A 23,977-nucleotide genomic window follows, 5' to 3' on the forward strand; every position below is an offset into this window, starting at 1 on the left:
CCAACAGTGACCCAAGCCGGGAATCGAGCCCAGGTCTCTGGCACTGTGAGGCAGCAGTGCCCGCATTTACTTTTAGCATGACTACTAAAAGCGAAGCTGCCTCGTGTATCTGACAGATTTTGTAGTGAGTGGTTGAGCGGCTGTGAAAAGCCATTTCCCTGTGCAATCAGTCTGGCAACTGTTCCAGTCATGGAGCTGAAAGATCCTGCAAACGTTTGAAATAGGGCGTGAGGGAAATAATTCCAATTAAGTGGGGAATATGCTTCAAATTATTAGCCTCACAGGCTGTACCTGAAGATTCATCAACTGATCTTATTTACGAGTTGATATATAGCATTGCTGAAGGTGGTACAGTACCCGGTTCAATTACTGCAATTTCAGTTAAAACACAACAGCAGCTCACCAGTCGACATAATGGAACAAATTTAATGAAACAATACATCTCATGACAGCCTGAAGGTAAAGCAGTTGCCGCTACTGAAGATACAGACCCCACAGATATAATATTGGTGATATCATTTATCTGCCACTTGACAAATTTGGCACTAACTTTTTGTCTTTGTTTTGAAACTTCAAAATCTGATTTGTTTGCACTGTAACGCTTTTTCCTTTACGGTGGCACAGTGGTTAGCACTGCTAACTTCTCAGTGCCAGGACCTGGGTCTGATTCCCGGCTTGGGTCACTGTGTGTTTGGAGTTTGCACATTCTCCCCGTGTCTGCGTGGGTTTCCTGCGCATGCTCTGGTTTCATCCCACATTTTGAAATACATGCTGCTTAGGTGCATTGATCCGAACAGGCGCCGGACTGTGGTGACTCGGGGAAATTTCGCAGTAACTTCATTGCAGTGTTAATGTAAGCCTTACTTGTGACTAATAAATAAAGTTTAAATGGTTACATTGTCACAGCAGTGATACTTTTCTCATAGTTCAGCAAGGCATAAGCTAATGGTGGCTGTCAGAAAGGAGCAGAGTTGGGGTTTAGATTGAATCAGTGGTTTTATAGATTTAATGGTTTGGGCCCTCTTCACATTTTTTTCTAGCCTTTTGGGTGTAAGGGGCGACACAGTGGCACTGTGGTGGCCACTGATGCCTTACAGTACCAGCGACCCGGGTTCAATTCGGCTTGGGTCACTGCCTGTGCGGAGTCTGCACGTTCTCCCCGTGCCTGCGTGGGTTTCCTCCAGGTACTCTGGTTTCCTCCCACAGTCCAAAGATATGTGGGTTCGGTGGATTGGCCATGCTAAATTGCCTGCTGGTGTCAGGGGAACTAGCTAGGGTAAATAGGGTCATGGGGATAGCGCCTGGGTGGGATTGTGGCCGGTGCAGATTCGATGGGCCGAATGGCCTCCTTCTGCAGTGTAGGGATTCGATGAGCCATAAAATGTCAGCTCAAGGTTGCCTAAACAGTATTAAAAAAAGTGAAGAACGGAATGAAAGAAGTGAAACTAAGCAAGTTATCTTACTGGAATGTTGCAGGCCCAAAAAAGTATTAACTTCCAGTGACAATGATTTCAGCACTATCAAGAACCATCCAAAGCCAGGCTCTAAATATCGAGATTCCCCTTTTCAAAGCAGTATGGCTATGTGCAAAAAATACCTGTGGTTGTCCTCAGAAAACCTAGTAAGCAAATAGTTCTTAAATACCTGCTTCGACCACATTGTAGTTTAAATTATGAAATAAGTTATTGATCTGTTTTCATACTTGGGTTTAAATTATGAAAGGATTGGGCATACTTTAGCATTGAGTAGCACTGCCCTGGAATTTTCTGACAGTATTTCTTGTTGTTAGGAGTGTGGATTTGGTGCAGTAGTTCTTGTAAGACAATAATTTGAAGGACTGGCAGTAAAAGCATGTATCTCAGGGAAGCGTCTCTGGGCAAAGACTAGTCCCCCAGATTAAAATTAGGATTGGGAATGGAGCTTGCCCTTCACAGTTGGGATCCCAAAGGATTTGACATCTCCAAGATGGCTTTTAATTTTGAAAGGGTCATTTCTGCTGTCAACCAGATGGAATGGCCACTTCCATCCCCATCAAAGTTTCTGGCCCTGTCAGGGGCAACCTGTCCCCTTCGGCAGCCCCTACATGGCAGCTGCTACTTTTGCCATTGGTGCAAAGCAGACAGGACCCGTCTCCTGGGGGTGCTCCATGCTTCTAATTGGGTACAAAGCTTTTACCTTCTGCCCAGTTGCGTCAGGTTGCCAAACCCTGTTTTGAAAATCCAGCTGATGCGCCACAAGGAAGAGGTGACGATTTCACAGCAAGGCAAGAAGTGCAGTGCTGCGTAACAGAACTCTCATCCATTGTAAAGGAGGATGAGCCCTGCCACAATCAGAAAAACCTTCTGTTTCTACATTGCCTTCCATCACCTCAGAATTCCCCTCTCAGCCAGTGGTAGCTTTGAAGTGTATTCACTGTTGTAATGTCCATATTCTTTCAAGACATGCGGACATCGTTGGCTAGGCCAGCATTTATTGCCCATCCTAACTGCCCTTGAGAAGGCTGGTGAAGAGCTGCCATCTTTGAAGCCGCTGTAGTCCCTTTGTTCTAGGTACACCCTCAGTGCTGTTAGGAAGGAGTTCTAGTATTTTGAGCCAGGGACTTTGAAGGAACAGCAGTATGTTTCCAAGTTAGGATGGCAAGTGGCTTTTGTTATTGACATGGCTAATGCTGAATCCCAAAATTGCCCTCAACTGTAGTTTTGAAATTTGATATAATGTGAGGAAAGTTTTGAAATCTAGAGAATGATGTCCCAGGCTTCTTGCGATGATTTTAAAAGAATAAATGTTTGTTAAGCAACAATAAAGTAAACTAGAAGTACACTTAATTAAGCCAATGACTATACGCAGTATTACTAATTTAAACAGCTCCAAACCATCTTAACGATCTTCAGATCCAAGTCCCCTCAGACTGCTCCACGATACCTTATAGATTTTAAAGATCTATAAAATCCAGTAACTGTTACTACACAATGCAGTTGCATCTCTTGGGGTTGTTTCTGGGGTAAAGCAGCAGCTTTAAGAATAGGCTTCCTTCACAGGCCCCCTTGCTGGGAGTTAAACAGATATCCATACTGTTGATTGATCTGAAAGCCAGCTCTCTACATAGGTTTCATGAGTATCTCGTTAAATATGTTTTTGCCCATTGATCTTTCCTTTATCTGACCCAACTTCTTTAGGATTGCATTCGCCCAGACTTAATTACCTCCATCTCTTGATTTTAGCTTTTAGAGGTTAAAGGCGTGGTAGCCTCACTTTATGCACCTTCCTATGATATCTTGCCTTCATACCTTCTATCCCTTCCTTTGAATCCTTAACAACAATTCAAATCTACTCATGTTCTACCCCCATTGTTACGAACTTGCTTCAAGTAAACATCTGTTTGCAACGTTGCTCAGCATATCAATTGCACTAGTTCCATTTACACAGCCACACTGTCCCTGACTTAGTTATCTTACATATTCCCACAGTTTAAAATATATAATCAGAACATTGCCAGCAAAAACAAAATCAATTTCTTTTTAATGACACCAGTATTTTCCGCACATTTGGAGGAGAACTTCTAGGTCTTCCATCTGCTGCTCTGGTCCTTCTGGATGTTAGTAGTCATGAGTTTGGAAGGTGCTGTCTACGGAGCCTTGGTGAGTTCCTGCAGTGCATCTTGTAAATGGTACACACTGCTACCTTTGTGTATCAGTGGTGGAGGAAATGAATGTTTGTGGATGAGGTTTGGATAGCATGATGGCATGGTGCTTAGCATTGCTGCCTCACAATGCCACGTTTGATTCCATTCTTGGGTGACTGTGTTGAGCTTGCATATTCTCCCCGTGTCTTTGCGTGTTTCCTGTGGGTGCACCAGTTTCCTCCTACAGTCCAAAGATATGCAGGTTAGGTTGATTGGCCATGCTAAGCTTCCCCTTAGTGTCAGGAGGATTAGCAGGATAAGTACATGGATTTACGGGAATAGGATGTGGGTGGGATTGTTGCTGATGCAGGCTCAATGGTCTGAATGGCCTCCTTCTACACATGGGCAGCACAGTGGCACAGTGGTTGGCACTGCTGTCTCACAGCACCGGAACCCTGGTTCGATTCTGACCTTGGGTGACTGTGTGGAGTTTGCACATTCTCCCAGTGTTTTTCCTGCGGATGCTTTGGTTTCCTTCCACAGTCCAAAGATGTGCGGGTTAGATTGCTAAATTTCTTCCTTAGTGACAGGAGGATTAGCAAGGTAAGTATGTGGGGTTACAGGGATAGAGCCTGGGTGGGGTTGTGGTCGGTACAGGCTCAATGGACTGAATGGCCTTCTTCTACACTGTAGTGATTCTTTGATTCTGAAGGCCCATTAACCATTGGTGCTTTGTCCTGATTGTGTCAAGCTCGTAGAGTGTTATTGGAGCTGCACGCATCCAGGCATGAAGCAAGGTCCCACTATAAATCTGATTAAAACATATGTTTCAATGATATTAATTGAGAAATAACTGTTTAATAAAACACTGTGGGAATGACTACCTGAGAGAGGCAAAGGAGCCTCCAACAGTGCAGCAGTCCTTCTGTACTCCACTGGATGTAAGCTTAAGCTATGTACTCATTATTTGTGGAGCTGAACCTGAACCTACAGTTTCGAATGAAAGGGTGAGAGTGTTATCACTGTGTTAAATCTGACAGCTAAATTGCTTTTGCTTTTGAAAATTAAAATTCTACCTGCGCACGGTCATGTTCAAAGCCACTTAAGAGTCACTTGGGAACAAGGAGGGGGGGGGCTTTATCCAGATCATCCATCGAAGCTGCAATAATCCAAAATCCCTAAACTGCAAATGAATTGTCAAGAAATTCCCCGGCCTCATTTCCTCATCAAAAGCCCCATCAAGATCACTAGTGCAGCAAACCAGTTTCTGGCTGACTGGCTCCCGCAAAGGGGAAGCAACATGAGACAACAACTGAATTTTCTCACATTAATTTTGTACCTTCCAGTGGAATCTGCACATCCTTACTTTTAGAAAGATTTCAACGCATAGGAGAAAGGATGTTTCCATATGAGTGCAAGGATGCAAGTTTTGCAAACTTTCCTCAAAAGTCTAAAACTCCTAAAGTTTCAAATCTAAAAGTCTCAAATCATTGGCTGTGGAATACCTAGCCTGTATTGTTGTGTCTATAAAAAAGCACTTAACGCCACTGGGCATTTGACTCATTTCTTCTGTGCTGGTTCTTCAGTTGAGCAATCCAAATTATTGCCACTCTTCTTTTCGCTTTCCCTAGAACCCTCTATCTTGCTTCTCTTCACATGTTGTTTCTGATTTCCGCCTGTCCCAATGTGGAATTGGTCGGCTTTAAAATTGGTGGGCAGCACCCAATTCCAGGATTCCTGCCCCTCCCCATTCCTTTCATTGGCAATCTTCTACAGATGTGGGCTCAGGTCGCAAGCCCACGCCCAGCAGTCCCAATATCACTGTCTCCACCGTGGGAGTTAGCATTTTAGATACCCTATCCCACAAAAATTTGACGGAATTGGGCCAGGTTGTAAAGGTGATGATGTTCGTGCCAGCTCAGAGGTATTGTGAACCATTGGAGAAGCCTACTGTAGAGTCGGGAACCTTTTAAGTATCATAGAATCCCTAGAGTGCAGAAGGAGGCCATTTGGTGCATTGCGCTTGCACCGACAACAATCCTACCCAGTCCCTATCCATGTAATCCTACGTATTTACCCTGCTAATCCTCTGACACTAAGGGGTAATTTAGCATGGCCAATCAACCTAACCCACACAACTTTGAACTTTGGAAGCAAACTGGAGCACCTGGAGGAAACCCATGCAGACACGGAGAGAATGTGCAAACTCCACACAGACAGTGACCCAAGCAGGGAATTGAACTTGGGTCCTGGGTGTTGTGAGGCAGCAGTGCTTGCCACTGTGTCAACCCAATGCAGTGAATAACAATAGGGCTTTGTTCTTAAAAAAGCAACTGACGATTAAATTGATCAGCACCATGAAAGGGAAGAAGTGTTCAGATGTGTGATGGTACATTATCCAATTCCCATTCTCTCTTTCAAACTGATGAAAGAATCAGGGGCAGCACACGTCATATAAACTGGGGATAGATTTTGATTTTTTTCCAATAGCAAACAAGAAGCTCTTGGTTTTTGACTTCAGTGGAAGAGATATAAGATGGTCTGCTGACACGTTATCATTCTGAAGGAAGTGCTGGTTCGGTGCGTTGACCCGAACAGGTGCCAGAGTGTAGCGACTTGGGGAAATTTCACAGTAACTTCATTACGGTGTTAATGTAACCCTTACTTGTGATCAATAAAAAAACTTTAACTTTTAACCTGTTTTAGACTATTGCACAAAAGCAGGAGCTTCCCCATTGATACCTGTGCCTAATTCTCTGAAGTATTATCCTCATTCCAAATGAGACTGTGTGTCCGGAATAGTTACACAACTTTCAGACTATCCTGTGGACTTGACAAACTTTTGGCTCTGGTGTCAATGGTGTGGTTGAAAGCAGCCAAAGAGCCTTCTAGCAATGATGGGATGTAAAGGTGCTGTTCGTCTCAAGAACAGGACCTCATTAACTTCTGATGTCTCCAACTCCCAGAGACTAGTCAGCCAAATGAACATCCTTACTCACGGACAAGAGTTAACACGAGTGGCAGGAGGCTGCAGCTGTAGGCCCTTGTGGAATGATCATCTGAGATCTAGAGGGCGGGAGTTGGAGGGAGGCTTGAGATTAGATGGAGTGGAGGCCGAAGGCTTTCTTGAGGGGGTGGAGAAATACTGCTTCTCCTGCCTCCCATAGAGTGCTGCAAAAGGCCACATATCTCGAGGAGCCAACAGACCCTGCCTCAGATCATCCACCAAAAGTCCCACAACTTGGGCCTTCCCTTACTCTCTGGGAACTGGAAGTCATCTGGTTTAAAGTTTTTAAAGTTTATGTATTAGTCTCACAAGTAGGCTTACATTAACATTACAATGAAGTTACTGTTCATTACAATGAACCCCCTAGTTGCCACACTCCGGCACCTATTCGGTACACTGACGGAGAACTTAGCATGGCCAGTGCATCTAACCAGCACGTCTTTTGGACTGTGGGAGGAAATCGAAGCATCCAGAAGAAGCCCACATAGACACAGGAAGAACATTCAGACTCCGCAGACAGTGACTCAAGCCGGGAATCGAACTAGGGTCCCTAACAACAGTGAGGCAACAGTGCTAACCACTGTGCCACCATGCCACCCCGACCACAATCTTGATCTGGTGATTAACTGCCTTTTGCGAGAGCCTTGACCGAGCCCTGAGTTATTTTATAATTTAACAGGGTGCGAATGAGTTTGAGTTGTGGTCAGATTGTTGTCATGCTTTCTGGAGCAGTGGAGGGAGTTCAAAATAAAGGCCTTATTTTCTGTTATAATTTATGTCAAACACAAAAATTTCAGTTATTCATGTGACAGATTTGAGAAATGGGTTGCTCTTGTATGCATAGTTGTCCTGCAGTCAGATTAGTTTCTGATGTAACATAGCTAACATCGGCAAATAATTATGAAATCTAATACAGTATTATTGATTATTGCGAGGGGATTTGAGTAGGGAGGTTATGCTTCGGTGACCCAGGACATTGGTGAGAACTCATCTTGAGTGAGAATCATAATGCAGAAGGAGACCCTTCGGCCCATTAAACCTGCATTGACAACAACCCCACCCAGGCCCTATCATCATAACCCCACTTATTTAACGTGCTAATCCCCCTGACACTAAGGGGTAATTTAGCATGGCCAATCAACCGAACCCGCACATCTTTGGACTGTGTACAGTATTGGTCTCCTTATTTAAGAAGGATGTAAGTGTGTTGGAAGCAGTTCAGAGAACCTTTACCAAACTAATACCACGAATGAACAGGCTGCCTCATGACAAAAGCTAGAATAGCCTAAGCTTGTGTCTCCTGTAGTTTAGAAGAGTAAGAGGCAACTTGATTGAAACGTATAACCATTGTGGGAGAATCTAGAACTAAGGGTCACCATCTAAAAATAAGGGGATGCCCATTTAAGACAGAGATGAGAAAATGGTTGTGAATCTTTGAAATTCTCTACCTCAAAAGGCATTGGAAGCAGAGTCTTTTAAAAAGTGTTACGGCAGAGGTGAATGGATCCTAGATAAACAAAGGATGAAAGGTTATCGGGGGTAGGTGAGAATGTGGATTTGAGGTTACAGTCAAATCAACCATGATCTTATTGAATGGCGGAGCAGGCTCAAGGGGCCAAGTAGCCTACTTCTGCTCATAATTTATACGTGTTTGTACAACTTAGTACAGTTGCTAAACTCTGTGTGCTGTTCCAAGGAGTTACAGGACTTTTATTTTTAACATAGAATTATCATGGAATCCTACAGTGAAGAAGGAGGCCATTCGGCCCATCAAGTCTGCACTGATGACAATGCCACCTAGGCTCTATCCCCATAACCCCATGCATTTACCCTAGCTAGTCCCTCGACACAAATGTGCAATTTAGCATGGCTAATCCGTCCAACCTGGATTGTGGGAGGAAACAGGAGCACCCGGAAGAAACCCACGCAGACATGGGGAGATTGTGCAAACATAAGAACATAAGAAATAGGAGCAGGAGTAGGCCATCTAGCCCCTCGAGCCTGCCCCGCCATTCAATAAGATCATGGCTGATCTGAAATGGCTCAGTTCCACTTTCCCGCCTTCTCCCCATAACCCTTAATCCCCTTGCCTATTAAAAACCTATCTACCCACGTCTTAAGTATATTTAGCGAGGAAGCCTCAACCACTTCAACGGGCAGAGAATTCCAGAGATTCACCACCCTTTCAGTGAAGAAGTTCCTCCTCAACTCCGTTCTAAACTGCCCCACCCCCCCCTTATCTTGAGGCTGTGCCCTCTAGTCCTGCTGTCCTTTCTGAGTGGAAAGAACCTCTCCACCTCTACCCTATCCATCCCTTTCATCATCTTGTACGTCTCAATGAGATCTCCCCTCACCCTTCTAAACTCTAACGAGTACAAGCCTAGTTTATTCAGCCTCTCCTCATAGCTCAACCCCCTCAACTCCGGTATCAGCCTAGTGAACCTCCTCTGCACTCCCTCCAAGGCCAAAATATCCTTGCGCAAGTGCGGCGACCAAAATTGCACACACCACTCCAGCTGCGGCCTCACCAATGCCCTGTACAGTTGCAGCAAGACCTCCCTACTGCTTTATTCAATCCCCCTCGCTATGAAGGCCAGCATCCCATTTGCCTTCCTGACCACCTGCTGCACCTGCAGACTGGGTTTTTGCGACTCATGCACAAGGACCCCGAGGTCCCTCTGCACCGTAGCATGCTGCAGCTTTTCGCCATGTAAGTAGTAGTCCTTACAAACTCCACACAGACAGTGATCCAAGCTGGGAATCAAACCCAGGTCGTGAAGATAGTCGAATAAAAATGTGTTGCCCCAGTACTTGCTTTGTTTAGGCAGGATAGTATGTCTGAAGGTTTGGACAGGCTAGGCTTGTTTCTGCTGGAGTTTAGAGGAGTAAGAGGTAACTTGATGAAATATGTAAAATCCTGAGAGGTCTTGATAAGATGATGTGGAGAGAATGTTCCCTCTTGTGGGACTCCCATTGATTCTTTTCCTTGTAAATTTTGGTCTATAAAATAGATTTAAATACATTAATTTAAGAGGCTTCTATCAGAGAGCCTCTTCATTGGGCACTTATTGCAAGTCAGCAGAGTGCTTCTGTCACATAGCGTAGCTTGAAGCTGCTCGTGGCTTGAGCGATGTTAATCACCAGTGAATTGCACCTTTTAAATCATTACTATTCTTAAAATATTCCAAACACTGTCTATCCTGTCCGGCTTCACGTTTTTCTTGGACTTTGGAATTGTTGTGGGTGTCATAATAAGATGCTGGCTAAATGTGATTCCAGGTTTCTACTGAGCTGCTTCACCAGAGAGCTTACCAGATGAAGGATCTGGAAGAAAAGCTAGGTGCCTGCATGGCTTCAATTCAGCTTGGCAAAGCCAAGAAGCAGGTGAGGGCTCTGGAGATTCACACCGGCACTCTCAACCTCCAGACAGTGCTGTTGGAAGAGCTAAGCGCAGTAGAGCCAGTGCCCGAGCCTGAGTTTACCCAGACTGTTCAGGCACACATTCATGTGAGTGTTATTTAAGAGAAGTATACTTATAACGTGAAACCTAATTTTAATCCTCCTCTGTCAAATTATGTTTAACTTACTATTCTAGCCTATTTTGAATGCCTGTCATATTATGCATGAACCCTGTCAAGTCAGAAATATTAATACTGCCTTCAGTATCTTTCCTTTTTCAGACTATCATGGTTATAAAATTTAGCTTTGCCAAAGCCTTATCTACTTTGGGCAGAATGTGAATTTTTCATGCATCTCTTGGACTGTGAAACACACCCATTCATAGAGTTCTAACCCTGATTCCAACCCCTAGGAATAGGGTGTAAATAAAGTTGAATTGCCGGAATGCTTGGGTACTGCATGCTTTTTGTCTGTGTTATGACGTGGAGGTGATTTGTCCCTCTGCGCGATTTTGGAACCAGCCGAAGGAATATACCTCACCTCGTAATCTTATACAATCGTGCGTGAGGTGGTTACTGGTTTTAGTAACTCAAAGCAGGATCTGACACTCTCTATCATGAACAATTAACAGGTCTTTATTTTAAAACAGGTGACAACCTTATTAAAACAATTAACAAACAGAATAAACTCCCCAAGAGAATGCTGATTGAATATTACAAGACTCATTCAGGAACAATGATGTAAATCCTTACAGAACATAGTCACTCTCAAGTAATATAATAATAGGCGTCTGTTGGAATTATAAACTTTCTTCTTTTGGTTCTGTCTGGATCACATTCTGAGTTGGTACCTTTCTCTTTAGATGGTGATTTTCTGAAGGTGATATATATATATATATAGTATATACGTATATTAAACTGCAGGATTCTATATGAGAGTATTACCTTTCCCTCCTTCCAACTAATGAGGTGGCAAGCTTACTCTGACAGTTATTACCTCTTGTCCAGGTTTAACTACCTGCAAATGCGTCACAGTATTCCTGCAATCTGAAGCTGTCAACAAACCTCACATTTGAATTCCATTGGTCCTGTGTCTTGGAGCGCTTGCTTTATATTCATTGGTGCAATTCAAAAGCCTGTTTTGTTATGATGGAACACTGACTGCTGGCCATTGGATACAAATGTTGCAAATTTGCTTCTGCAATTTAAAGTTCACAGAAAGGCGCTTGCTTTATTTAAAGAGACAATGCTATATGATTTCTTAGTTTTTTTGGCATTTCTTTTCACTATTTATATTTTCAAACATCTTTTTATATTTTTATGTTTTAATCTTACATATGCAACTTCATAACACCTGTCACAGTAAAGGAATGGTGATGTAGTTCCAAAACAGGAGGGTGAGTGGCTTGGAGGGGAACTTGTAGGTGGTGATGTTCCCATAGAATTATAGAATTGTACAGTGCAGAACAGGCCCTTCAGCCCATCAGGTCTGCGCTGACTCATTAAAAATACCTGAACTCCCACTTAATTCCATCCGCCAGCATTTGGCCTATAGCCCCGAATGTTATGATATGCCAAGTGCTCATCCACGTATTTTCTAAAGGATATGAGGCAACCTGCCTGTACCACCTCCCAGGCAGTGCATTCCAGACGAACACCATCCTCTGGGTAAAAAAGTTTTCCCTCATATCCCCCCCCTAAATCTCCTGCCCCACACCTTGAACCTATGCCCTCTCATGACTGACCCTTCAACTCAGCTGTTCCTTATCCGCTCTGTCCATGTCCCTCATCATCTTGTACATCTCGTTCAGGTTACTCCTCAATCCGCCCAGCTCCAATGTAAACAATCCAAGCCTACCCAACCTCTCTTCATAACTAAATGTTCCATCCCAGGCAGCATCCTGGTGAATCTCCTCTGTACCCCCTCCAGTGCAATCAAATCCTTCCTATAATGTGGCAACCAGAACTGGACACAGTACTCTAACTGTGGCCTCACCAAAGTTTGATGCAACTCCAACATGACTTCCCTGCTTTTGTAATCTTTGCCTAGATTGATGAAGGCAAGTGTCCAATACGCATTTTTCACCACCCTACTAACATGCCCTTCCACCTTCAGAGGTCGGTGGACAAACACACCAAGGTCCCTTTATTCCACAGAACTTCCTAATATCCTACCATTCATTGAGTATTTCCTTGTCAAATTACTCCTTTCAAAGTCTATCACCTCACACTTTTCAGGGTTAAAATCCATCTGCCACATATCTGCCCATTTGACCATTCTGTTTGTCCCTTCCTGTAGGCTAAGACACTCTGCCTCACTGTTAACCACCCGGCCAGTCTCTATGTCATCTGCAAACTTACTAATCCTACCCTCCACATCGTCACCTATGTCATTTATATAAATGATGAATAATAAGGGCCCCTTTAAATGGGTTTAATAATTTTTTTCCTTTGCATAATAGGAATTTGCATTTGCATCTACTTCCCTTGTCCTTCTGGATAATAGAGATTGTGGGTTCGGAAGGTGCTGTCAGAGAAGCCTTGGTGAGTTGCTGCAGTGCATCTTGTAAATGGTACACACTGCTGCTACTCTGTGTCGTTGGTAGAGAAAGTGTATGTTTAAGGTAGTGGATATGGTGTCAATCAGGTGGGGTTGCTTTGTCCTGGATGATGTCGAGCTCCTTGAGTGTGGTTGGAGCTATATTCTAATATTATGCAAAAATAGGTTAAAGTTTAAGTTTATTTATTAATCACAAATAGGCTTCTATTAACACTGCAATGAAGTTACTGTGAAAATCCCTTAGTTGCCGCATTCTGGCGCCTGTTTGAGTACACTGAGGGAAAATTTAGCATGGCCAGTGCACCTAACCAGCACACCTTTTTGGACTTTTGGAGGAAACTGGAGCACCTGGAGGAAACCAAGCAGACGTCAGCACAGACAGTGACCCAAGCCGGGAATCGAACCCAGGTCCCAGGTGCTGTGAGGCAGCAGTGCTAGCAACTGTGCCACCGTGACGCCCCCCTCTTAAAAAGTTAAAGACAAGTGTAATATGGGTTTCTGAATGAAAGGATGTTTCCACTATCCCATGAAAGCTGAGTGCACAGGCTCATGGGTTGAAGAATCACACCAACATTACCTACAACACACTCTCCCTCCAGCCATAGCTTTCTCACTGTGAATAAGTTGACCCTGGTTGTAAAGTGTCCTGTGCTATCCTGATACCATCAAGGGCACCGTATAAATACCAGTTCCTTTTCAATCTTTGAAAAAGCACCATTTTGGGGCACGAACAAAAGCAAACAGGACATCACAGTAGCCAATGTGCTTCTTGGCTCTTAGTATGAATTGAAAATTCCCCTCACTGGGAGAGAGCGGACTTTATAAAGCTTCACTCCACTGAGCACCGTATAGCGTTTAAGACAAGAAAAAGCCATTAGGCCTATCAAAGTTTTGCATTCCAGTTATCTATTTTTAACTTAACAATCCTACTCAGAGATTATTCAAACATTTACTTACTTTCTCAGTGAAAGTTTTCTGACTGATTACTATTAATGTCTTGTGCTCCTCCTTTCTCGCTATACTCTGAAGTAATGTTCTGGATTCAACTTCCCTGAACCATTTAATTTTTATATGTCATAACAAGCTGCCTGCTTCAGCAACCACCTACTTTGGACCAAGGGTAACGGATTTCAAAAGTTCAAGGGCAAGATAATTAAATGATATATCAACAACAACAAATTACATTTATATTGCACCCTTAAATGTAGTAAAGCACTCCCAGAGGTAAGAGGTTTTAAATATAAGCTCTGGATATATGCTCCCAAGTAAAAAGTCTGACAACACCAGGTTTTAGTCCAACCGATTTATTTGATAATAGACTCACAAGCTTTCAGGTTAGTCCCTTCGTCAGGTGAATGGAGAGTTCTGGCCTCAGACAGAGCATATAAAGCACAGACAGTTTACAGATTACTGATTAGTAATTATTAGTAACTAATTAGTAATTAATAGAGATTACTAATCAGTAATCTGTAAACTGTCTGTGCTTTATATGCTCTGTCTGAGGCCAGAACTCTCCATTCACCTGACGAAGGGACTAACCCCGAAAGCTTGTGAGTCTATTATCAAATAAATCAGTTGAACTAAAACCTGGTGTTGTCAGACTTTTTATTGTGTTTACGCCAGTCCAACGCCAGCATACCCATATCATATATGCTCCCGAGACAGTCTTGTATCTCATCCATCACCATCCAATGCACAATTCATAGTATTCCCAACTTCTTCATCATAAACCATAATCACTGCAAAACCAGAAATGTCACTGTTAATGCCTCTACTATCTTTACCCCCGGCAATGTAAGGAACTTACTGCTAGGTTAAACTCTCAACTAAACGAAGACTAAAGGAACTTGCAGTAACAATCCAATTTGTTGCACTGTGGTTGGCACAGGAGAAGAGGAGAAAGCATGGGAATGCATGGTTATAGGGGATTCAATTATAAGGAGAATAAATAGGTGTTTCTGAGCACTAAACAAGACTCCAGGATGGTATGTTGCATCCCTGGTGCTAGGGTCAAGGATACTCACAACACCAGGTTAAAGTCCAACAAGTTTATTTGGTATCATGAGCTTTTGGAGTACTGCTGTTCATCAGCTTGTGATACCAAATTAACCTGTTGGACTTTAACATGGTGTTGTGAGACTTCTTACTGTGTCTACCCCAACCCAATGCCGACATCTCACATCAGGGTCAAGGATATCATAGAGTGGCTGCAAGATATTCAGAAGGGTGACAATGAGTGGCCAGTGGTCATGGTACACGTCAGTACCAATGATGTCGGTGAGAGAAAAGGGATGCGGTCCTCAAAGCTGAATACAGGGAGTTAGGAAGTAAGTTAAGAAGTGGGACCTCAAATGTAACGATTGCATGATTACTACCAGTGCAATGTACTAGTCAGAGTAGAAATATCAGGAGATATCAGATGACTGTATGGGTGGAAAGATGGTGCAAAAGGGAGGCTTTCACATTCCTGATACATTGGGACCAGTATAAACTGGACAGGCATTTTATACATATATTAGGAACAAGAGGGTAGCTTGATAAAGGGTCGGTCCACTTAAGGACAAAGGAGGCAAATAATGTGTAAAACCAAAGGAAGTGGGTGAGATCCTTAATGAATACTCTGCATCGGTATTACAAAGGAGAGGGACACATCGATTGGTGTCTTGGAGTGGTGTGCAAGCCCTTTAGAACAAGTCATCATTATGAGGGAGGAAGTATTCGGTGAATTAAAAAGCATCAAGGTAGACAAATCCCCAGGGCCAGATGTCATCTATCCTATATTACTGTGGGAGACAAGAGAGTAAATTGCTGGGCATCTAACAGAAATCTTTGTTACTTCATTGGCCACAGGTGAGGTACCAGAGAATTGGAGGATAGCCAATGTTGTCCCGTTATTTAAGAAGCATAGGAAGGATAACCCAAGTAATTACAGGCCAGTGAGTTTGACATCAGTGACAGTGAAACTGTTGGAGTAGTTTCTTAGGAATAGGATCTATACATATTTGGAACTCAATGGACTTGTTAGCGACAGACAGCATGGTTTTGTATTTGGGAGGTCATGTCTCAAAAATTTACGTAAGTTTTTTGAGATAACAAAAATGATTGATGAGGGAAGGGCTGTGGATGTTGCTTACATGGACTTAAGGCATTTGACAAGGTCCCTCATGGTAGGCTGGTGCAAAAGTTTAAATCTCAAGGGATCAGGGCTGAACTAGCTAGATGGATTTAGAGCTGGCTTAGCCTTAGAAGACAGAAGGTAATGGTGGAAGAGTGTTTTTTCTCAGTGGAGGTCTGTAACTAGTGGTGTTACACAGGGTTTAGTGCTGGGACCTTGGCTGTTTGTAATATATATACAAATGACTTGGAAGAAAATATAGCTGGTCTGATTAGCAAGTTTGTGGATGATAGTAAGATCACTGGAGTTGTGGATGGTGATGAAGATTGTCAGAGAATACAGCAGGATATAAATAGACTGGGAAATTGAATGGAGAAATGGCAGATGAAATTTAACCTGGACGAAATGTGGGGTGATGCATTTTGGTGGATCCAATTCAGCTGGGACCTATTAAGTAAACACAGAACAATCAGAAGCATAGACACACAGAGACCTGGGAGTACAAGTTCACAGATCTTTAAAAGTGGCAACACAGGTGGAAAAGGTGGTGAAGAAAACATGGCATGCTTGCCTTCATTGGACAGGGCATCGAGTATGAAAGTTGGCAAATTATATTACAGTTTATGAAATGTGGGTTAGGCCACATTTGGAATCCTGTGTCCAATTCTGGTCACCACACTACCAGAAGGACATGGAAGTTTTGGACAGAATGCAGAAAAAGTTTACCAGGATGTTGCCTTCTATGGAGGATATTAGCTATGCGGAGAGATTGAATAAATTGGGATTGTTCTTTCTGGAAAGATAAAGGCTGAGGGGTGACCTGATAGAAGTTTATAAAATTATGAGAGTTATAGGTAGGGTGAACAGTTGGAAACTTTTTCCTAGGGCAGAAATAACAATTACAAGGGGGCACAAGTTCAAGATAAGGGGGATAGGGGCCAAGGTTCAGTGGAGATGTGTGGGGGAAGTTTTTACACAGAGGGCAGTTGGGGGCCTGGAATGCATTGTCAAGTGAGGTGGTTGAGGCAGTTATGTTAGTCACATTCAAGAGTTATCTTGATAGGCATATGAACAAACGAGAAATGGATATAAGCGGTTGGTTTAGATAGATAAATGCGTGCGGCACAGGCTTGGAGGGCCAAAGGACCTGTTCCTGCGCTGTACTGTTCTTTGTCCTTTGTCCTTTGTTACACATTGGGAAGGACCAGGACTGATGTCCTAGGGCAAGTATTTGCTAGTGTGGTTGGTTATAATATACATCAAATACTTGGACAAAGGAAGCGAATAAACTGAGCCAGATTTGCAGACGACACAAAAATAGGTGGAAAGACAAACTGCGAGAAGTATACAAACTGTTTACAAAGAGATATTGAAGGGTTAAGTAAGTGGAAAGAAAACTGGTAAATGGAGTATGATGTGGGAAAATGTGAAGTTAATTTTGGATAAGAGAACAAAAGAACAGAATATTATTAAAATAGGTCAATTAAACAAATTTCAAAATATTAAAATTTTGTAAGCTACCTTCAGTTTTTGTAGCTGTGACCCTTTATCAGAAACCTGAGTTCTAATGAATAATTTTACAGAGGGTATTAACATTTCCTCCAGTTGATCACTTGTACATTTCCTATTTTCCATGTTATCTTAAATTTTTTAAATCTTTCTTATTTATAATGTTGAAGAGAGCGGAAGGGAAAGTGTGAATGCAGGATAGAGGGAACGATTTTGAGCCTGCGATCATAGTGAGTGCAAATGGCATGCGCCGTGGGCACAAACGCTTGTGAGAATCGGAAAACAGGATTCCCTCTGGCAAGATGGGGTGGCACGGTAGCACAGTGATTAGCACTTCTGCTTCACAGCGCCAGGGACCCAGGTTCGATTCCCAGCTTGGGTCATTGTCTGTGTGGAGTTTGCATGTTCTCCTCATGTCTGCATGCATGGGTTGCCCCCCACATTCTGAAAGAGGTGCTGGTTAGGTGCATTGATCTGAACAGGTGCCAGACTGTAGCGACTAGGGGAATTTCACAGTAACTTCATTGTAGTGTTAATGTAAGCCTTACTTGTGACTAATAAATAAACTTTAAAAAGATCTCATTTTCTAATTTTCCCTGCCCCTCACTGTAATGAGGATATTTGATTTATGAAGCAGGTCTGCTGATCATATCAAACTGTTAATGTAAGGGATCACAGTATACAGGTTATGAGAGTGCTTTTGGGTGCATGGACTTCTCAGATATCCGTAGAGACAGAGGTTTCTCCTGATTTCCTGTGTGCCCAGTGCCAGAATTGATAGCATTTCGTCTTCCTTTCTGTAGGAGTTGGAGCAACTTGCCCATTTGCATTCAGATACCCTGCAACACGAGCTTGCTATCCAGACGGAGCTGATGGAACAGAACAGCTGGACTTTGACACAGAGCAGGCATCCCATTGAAGATGATGCAGCACAAAGCAGCAGCCAAATGTTTACCTGTTTACAGCAGGCCATGCTCAAGCTTAAAGATCTGATGGAAGCAGAGAGTCAAAGGTAACAGCCTTGTATTAATAAAGGAAGATTTGGAATAATGTGTAAGTGTAATAGCAGTTCCTGTAAGTAGCAGGGACTGTGTTTACAAGGTTCATTAAAGGAGCACATTTATATTCAGGGAAGGCGTTGGCCTAGTCGTATTATCGCTCGACCACTAATCCCGAAACTCAGCTACTGTTCTGGGGACCTGTGTTTGAATCCCACCATTGGCAGATGGTGGAATTTGAAATCAATAAAAAATATCTGGAATTAAGAACCTGATGAGCATGAAACTACTGTCGATTATTGGAAAAACCCATTTGATTCACCTAATGTCCTTTAGGGAAGGAATTCTGCCCTGGTCTGTGACTCCAGAGCCACAACAATGTGGTTGACTGTCAACTGCCTTCGGACGACTAGGGGTGGGCAATAAATGTTGGTCAGCCAGCGACGCCCATGTCCCACAAATGAAAAAAATATATATAAATACGGCAACATCCCCAGAATTGGACATCACAAACTTATTTTCTTCATCTGCGTGTTTGTTGTTTACGGTACTGTGGGGATGAAATTGGTCTTGAATGGAAGCACAAAATGTGCAGTAGTGTATCGGCAGCATGTTTTATATGCTGTTGTTTATGGAAAAGGAAATTGGAGAGGGTATAAACAAGCGGCCAATTCATTATTGCTTTACATGTACCCCTGCCTCAGACCAATTCCACTTCTTGTATCACCTTGCAATTGAGTGTATCTCTATTGTTTTGGCCTTTTTGTTTTGAATAAAGTGAAGCCTCCTGGAGCGTCCGTGCCATGTAGTCAGAGTCTCGCAAGCACCAGGCCAAATTTCTAGCACTTGTAGCCAGATTTGCCAGTTCCAGTTTCAGTCAATAGATATAAATAATGAATAAATAATGTTTGTTCTTCCTGCATCAGTCCAAAACTGTAATCTTCTCGCCACATCTGTTACTAAATAAAGCAAAGGTTTTGTTCAAGGCCAATTAAAGAGCTTCTACTGCATAGCATGGCAATCCTCAAAATCATCGCTGTGGCCAGAATTCTCTGTTCGTTCATGCTCCACCGCCGCTCCAGTGAGAATGGAGAATTTGGTGATTGGCAGATCTCCATTCACTGCAACGGGGCCAGGAGAATCCCAGCTGCGGGCGAGGTCGGAGAATCCTGCCCTATTTGCTTCATGTTGCACAATTTTGCCAAAAGAAAATTACCAGTTGGCAGGAGAATGGGAAGGTGCACATCATGATCAGAGGAGAGCAATAAGCTAAACGAGCTTCAAATGCAGGAAGGAGTTTTGCAGCCAGGAGGTCTAGTACACCAGCTGCTAACTAAGCACACTTTTTGTCAATCATAGTCCTTGCATAACCAGTAATGTCCATTTTGTCAACATATCATGACCCAATAAATACCATGCCACCCACTCTCATCTAGTCTTACCTCGCCTATCCTTCAGTTATTAACTACCTACTGCCAAACTTGTAGCCAGTCTGAAAGAAACCTTCTGGACAAAGAAGAAATAAAGTGCACTTAATGATCCACCAAAGAATTGAACTCGTGTTGATACCGCACGGTTTCCTTTGGAAGAACTGTATGGTGTTTGTCATTGGAAACTAGTCTTCTACTATGTCTAGATGTTATTGCAATGGAAGTACCAAATATGGTCTCAAGTTGCTGTACATTAATGCTGGCGTTCTACCTCCTGCTACCATGTATGATAAGGAAGTGGTATCCATACCTGTTCATCAGCTCTTCAGTGCATTCGGCAGCTGGATTGGACAGATGTACTGTGTTCCAGGTTTAGTTTCCCCTCTTCCTGCACCCTGGACCTCTTGTCGTCGTCGTCGTCGTCGTCTTCTTCTTTGCCAGTCCCTCAGGGCTGAGGATGACTTGCTTCCACTCTGGGTAGATGGGTTCTGCGGTAGAAGAATACTCCACTCCACAGACTCCAGCACTGATTTGATATGGGGTGTTTGATGAGGTGGATGGGTGGGACATTCTGGAGTCTGCACTCTCTGCTGCTTACGGTTGGCCTCTGTGTGCTCCACCTGGTGACGCACTTTCACTGATGTTTCTTCTTCAGTTTGTGTGTTCTAGACCATGTGATTCCTGCTTGTTAATGGGAATGTTACATTTATTGAGGGAGGCTTTGGGTGTCCTTGTAAGTGTTTCCTCTGCCCTCCTAGTAGTCGCTTGCCATTGCAGAGCTCGGAGTAGAGCACTTGTTTAGGGGGTCTTGTGTTAGACATGTGGACAATGTGACCCCCCCCCCCATCGCAGCTGGTTGAGTGTGACTGGATGCTGGGGATATTGGCCTGGGAGAGGATACTTACATTGGTATGCCTATCCTGCCAAGTGGATTTGCAGGATTTTGCAGAGGCAAAGTTGGTGATATCTCTCCAGGGATTTGAGGTGTCTGCTGCACATTGTCCATGTTTCTGATGCACACAGGAGGCGGGGGAGAGGAGGGGAGGGGGAATCAGGGCTGCTCTCAACCATGAGCTTAGTACTGGATTTGAGCTCTTGGTTTTCGAATACTCTGTTCCTCAGGCACCTGAAGACTACACTGGTGCATTGGAGTCGATGCTGGATTTCACTGTCAATGTCTGTTAATGCCAGTAGGAAGTTCCTGAGGTATGGGAAATGATCCATGTTGTCCAGGGACTCACTTTGGATCTTGATGGTTGGGGGGCAGTTTTGTGTGGCATGAGCAGACTGGAGGAGAACCTTTGTTTTCCGGATGTTTAGTCTGAGGCTTATTCTCTCATCTATCTCGATGAATGTGTTGACAGTGGTTTGTATCTCAACCCCTGGGTGTGCGCACGTGCAGGCTGCAGCTCGATGACAGAAGTTGGGGTGGTCTTGGCTCTCGCCTGGAGATATAAGAGGTTGAACATTGTCTGCTTGTCTGGTAGGTTAGCTCCACTCCAGTGGGGAGCTTCAAAGTGAGGGGGGTGGGGGGTGGTGGTCAGATATTGCTGCAAGGAAGATGGAGAAGAGCACTGGTGTGCAGCCCCGCATCACCTCAGTTTGCGCACGTACTGGGTCTGTGGTTCCATTGGTGAGGATCATGGCTTACATGTCATGGTGGAGAATGGTGCCGAATTTCAACAGGTAACTGAATTTGAAGAAGATGTTCCACAATCCTTCACGGTTGACAGAGTCAAAGGCCTTTGTGAGATTGAAGAAGGTCAGGTACAGAGGTTGATAATGCTTCCTGCGCTTTTCCTGGATTTGATGTACATTGACAATTATGTCCATTGTGCCTCTTGGTGGGTGGAAGCCACACTGAGACTCAGGGAGGAGCTGTTCAGCCACTGGGAGGAGGCGGTTGAGGAGAATTCTCATGATGTTTCCTGTGGCGGAGAAGAGGGAAATCCCTCTGTAATTTCCACAGTCAACTTGTCTCCTTTCTTAAAGATGATCACAATTAAGGCATCTCTGACATCTCCCAGCATACTCTCTTCATTCCAGATAGAATGATGAAGTTCTGGATTCCTTTCAAGAGTGTCTTCAGTGGCATTTCAATACTTCAGTGGGGATTCCATTGGTGCGGGAGGTCTTGTTGTTTTGCCGCTGCCAGATGGCTTTTTCAACCTCACAGTGAGCTGGCGTTGCACTGAGATGGTGGCGTGTAACGTGTTGTGGGATGGTGTTGAGGGCACATGTCGGTCTGCATCTTGGTTGAGGGGGTCCTCAAAGAGCTGTCTCCAATGTGCATTGACTGTCTCTCTGTATTTGATGAGTGTGCCTCCATTTTTGGCTCTCAGTGAGTTAACCCCTGGGTACTGGGACTATAGGTGGATTTAATTACACATGCTGTGGTTGTGGGGTGGGGTTGGGGTGGAAGACGCTTGCGCACAATTCTTAAAATGTGGGATGGTCAATACACACCAACCACCACCGGGCCCCAGTGGAGTGAGGTTTGGCCCAGTGGCAGGGAAATCCGAGGCAACTGGAGAGCAGGATGGAGACTAACAAACCCACATCATCCGGTTATCTGCCTGCCTGTCAGTGACATCACTTTAATAGATGATGTCATTTCCTCACCCTCTAATGCATTCTAGTTTCCCAACCTTCCCCTTTCCATGCCATCTCACCTCACCTCGCTCCTCGCCCCTCCACCCCTCCCTTCACCCCGCATGGGCTGTTTAGATGCTAAATGTTTTGATTAAGTGTAAATAACAGGACAGCAAACCTCATCAGCTTTAGTCAAAGTCTGTCAATGTATTACCATGATAGGTTCTCCCATTATTTCGGCCGATTTGATAGCAGTTACCATTTTGTTTGGTTTGTGGGTTGATGGCGTTGTGGGCTTTTGACAAGACTTGTGCTGAGTACATTGCCTGGTTACAGAATGAAGATTCAAGATCAAATCCTATATTAACTTCTACAATGTTTTCCAGATTAGAAGATGAAGATAGGTGCAGTCAGTTGTTAGAAGATATCAAGGGGGAGCTGGTGGTGAGGACAATACTGAATCTCCAGGATCAGGTAATATTATACCTCAAAGTGTAGAATTAAGTGCACCATTTTAATACTTTCACTTCCTGCCTTGTATTTGTTTTCTTTTTAAAATATATGGAAATATATGGGCAGGTTTGAATGTTTATCATCACAGGCTCACTGATTCTTCGAAGCATCGCCAAATTTTTAAATGCAAAATTATCTGATTATAAACTTCTGCAATCCTCCAAAGTTGTAGTAATGTGCACCATGCAATATTGTTACTGATGTTCCAGAATACTGTGTTCTCAGTGACTTGTGTTACTGCTTATAACGTATACCGTATTCTTTGTCCTTGTTTAATCTGCTTGGGACTTGCAGAACCCTGTCAATCATGTAAATAAAAGCAAAATACTGGCGCAGTGAGGCAGCAGTGCTAACCACTGTGCCACTGTGTGGTAGTGATTACGCTACCCTAGGCCAGTGCTTTCTAAACCATTTTCCCATACGACCCTGGTTTAACATTTAAAAATTAATACGACCCCAGTTGCCAGCAAAAACAAGATGGTAAAATAGCAGTAGAGTAACTTCCAGTATATAATTATTAAAGGTTATGTGTTGTAGGTAGCATATAATAAATACATCAGTTTGAAAACCACGGTGACGGTGGACAGGCTTCCACTAGTCACTAAATCTGAGTCTGCTTCCATTATTGCCCATTCTGGGGAAACCTCTAACATATATTGCTGCATGGTGGCACAGTTAGCACTGCTGCCTCACAATGCCAGGGACCCAGATTCAGTTACGTCCTTGGGTGACTGCCTTTGTAGAGTTTGCACATTCTCCCTGTGTCTGCGGCGTGGGTTTCCTCTGGGTGCTCCAGTTTCCTCCCACAGTCCAAAGGTGTACAGGTTAGATGGATTGGCCATGCTAAAATGCCCTTCAGTGCCTCAAGATGTGTAGATTGGGGGATTAGCGGAGTAAATATGTGGGGTTACAGGGATAGGGCCTGGGTGGGCTGCTCTGTCAGCGAGTTGGTACAGACTCAATGGGCCGAATGGCCTCCTTCTGCCTGTAGGGATTCTATGATTTATGTAGATGCATTGTTATACCCTAGCACACCTGATCAGAAGCTGCCCTTTCCAATCAAAGTGTCTAAGACCAGGAGGTCCTCCTGTGATTGATTGCATTTTACTTCTGGGAAGTATGGGGGGGGGGGGGGGGGGGGCGGGTGGGGGGGGGGGGGGTCGATGGATGTGATTTATTTTCTCCCTCACATTCACTGACATTGTGCCCCCCAATTGGGGATTCCACAGGATG

At 43.8% G+C, this 23,977-nt stretch overlaps 1 protein-coding gene across 1 annotated transcript in view; it reads left to right on the forward strand.

The window, feature by feature from the left end:
• LOC145347019 (limbin-like) overlaps nucleotides 1-23,977 on the forward strand; it is a 130,491-nt gene that overhangs the window by 86,342 nt on the left and 20,172 nt on the right. The window contains exons 17-19 of the mRNA XM_080194915.1: nucleotides 9,909-10,136; nucleotides 18,015-18,223; nucleotides 22,618-22,705. Of these exons, the coding sequence (XP_080051041.1) occupies nucleotides 9,909-10,136; nucleotides 18,015-18,223; nucleotides 22,618-22,705 (525 nt within the window). The remainder of the gene's footprint in view (nucleotides 1-9,908; nucleotides 10,137-18,014; nucleotides 18,224-22,617; nucleotides 22,706-23,977) is intronic.

Source organism: Carcharhinus amblyrhynchos, chromosome 1 (assembly GCF_965287045.1).
Source record: "Carcharhinus amblyrhynchos chromosome 1, sCarAmb.v2.hapA, whole genome shotgun sequence".
In the NCBI taxonomy this organism is placed as follows: domain Eukaryota; kingdom Metazoa; phylum Chordata; class Chondrichthyes; order Carcharhiniformes; family Carcharhinidae; genus Carcharhinus; species Carcharhinus amblyrhynchos.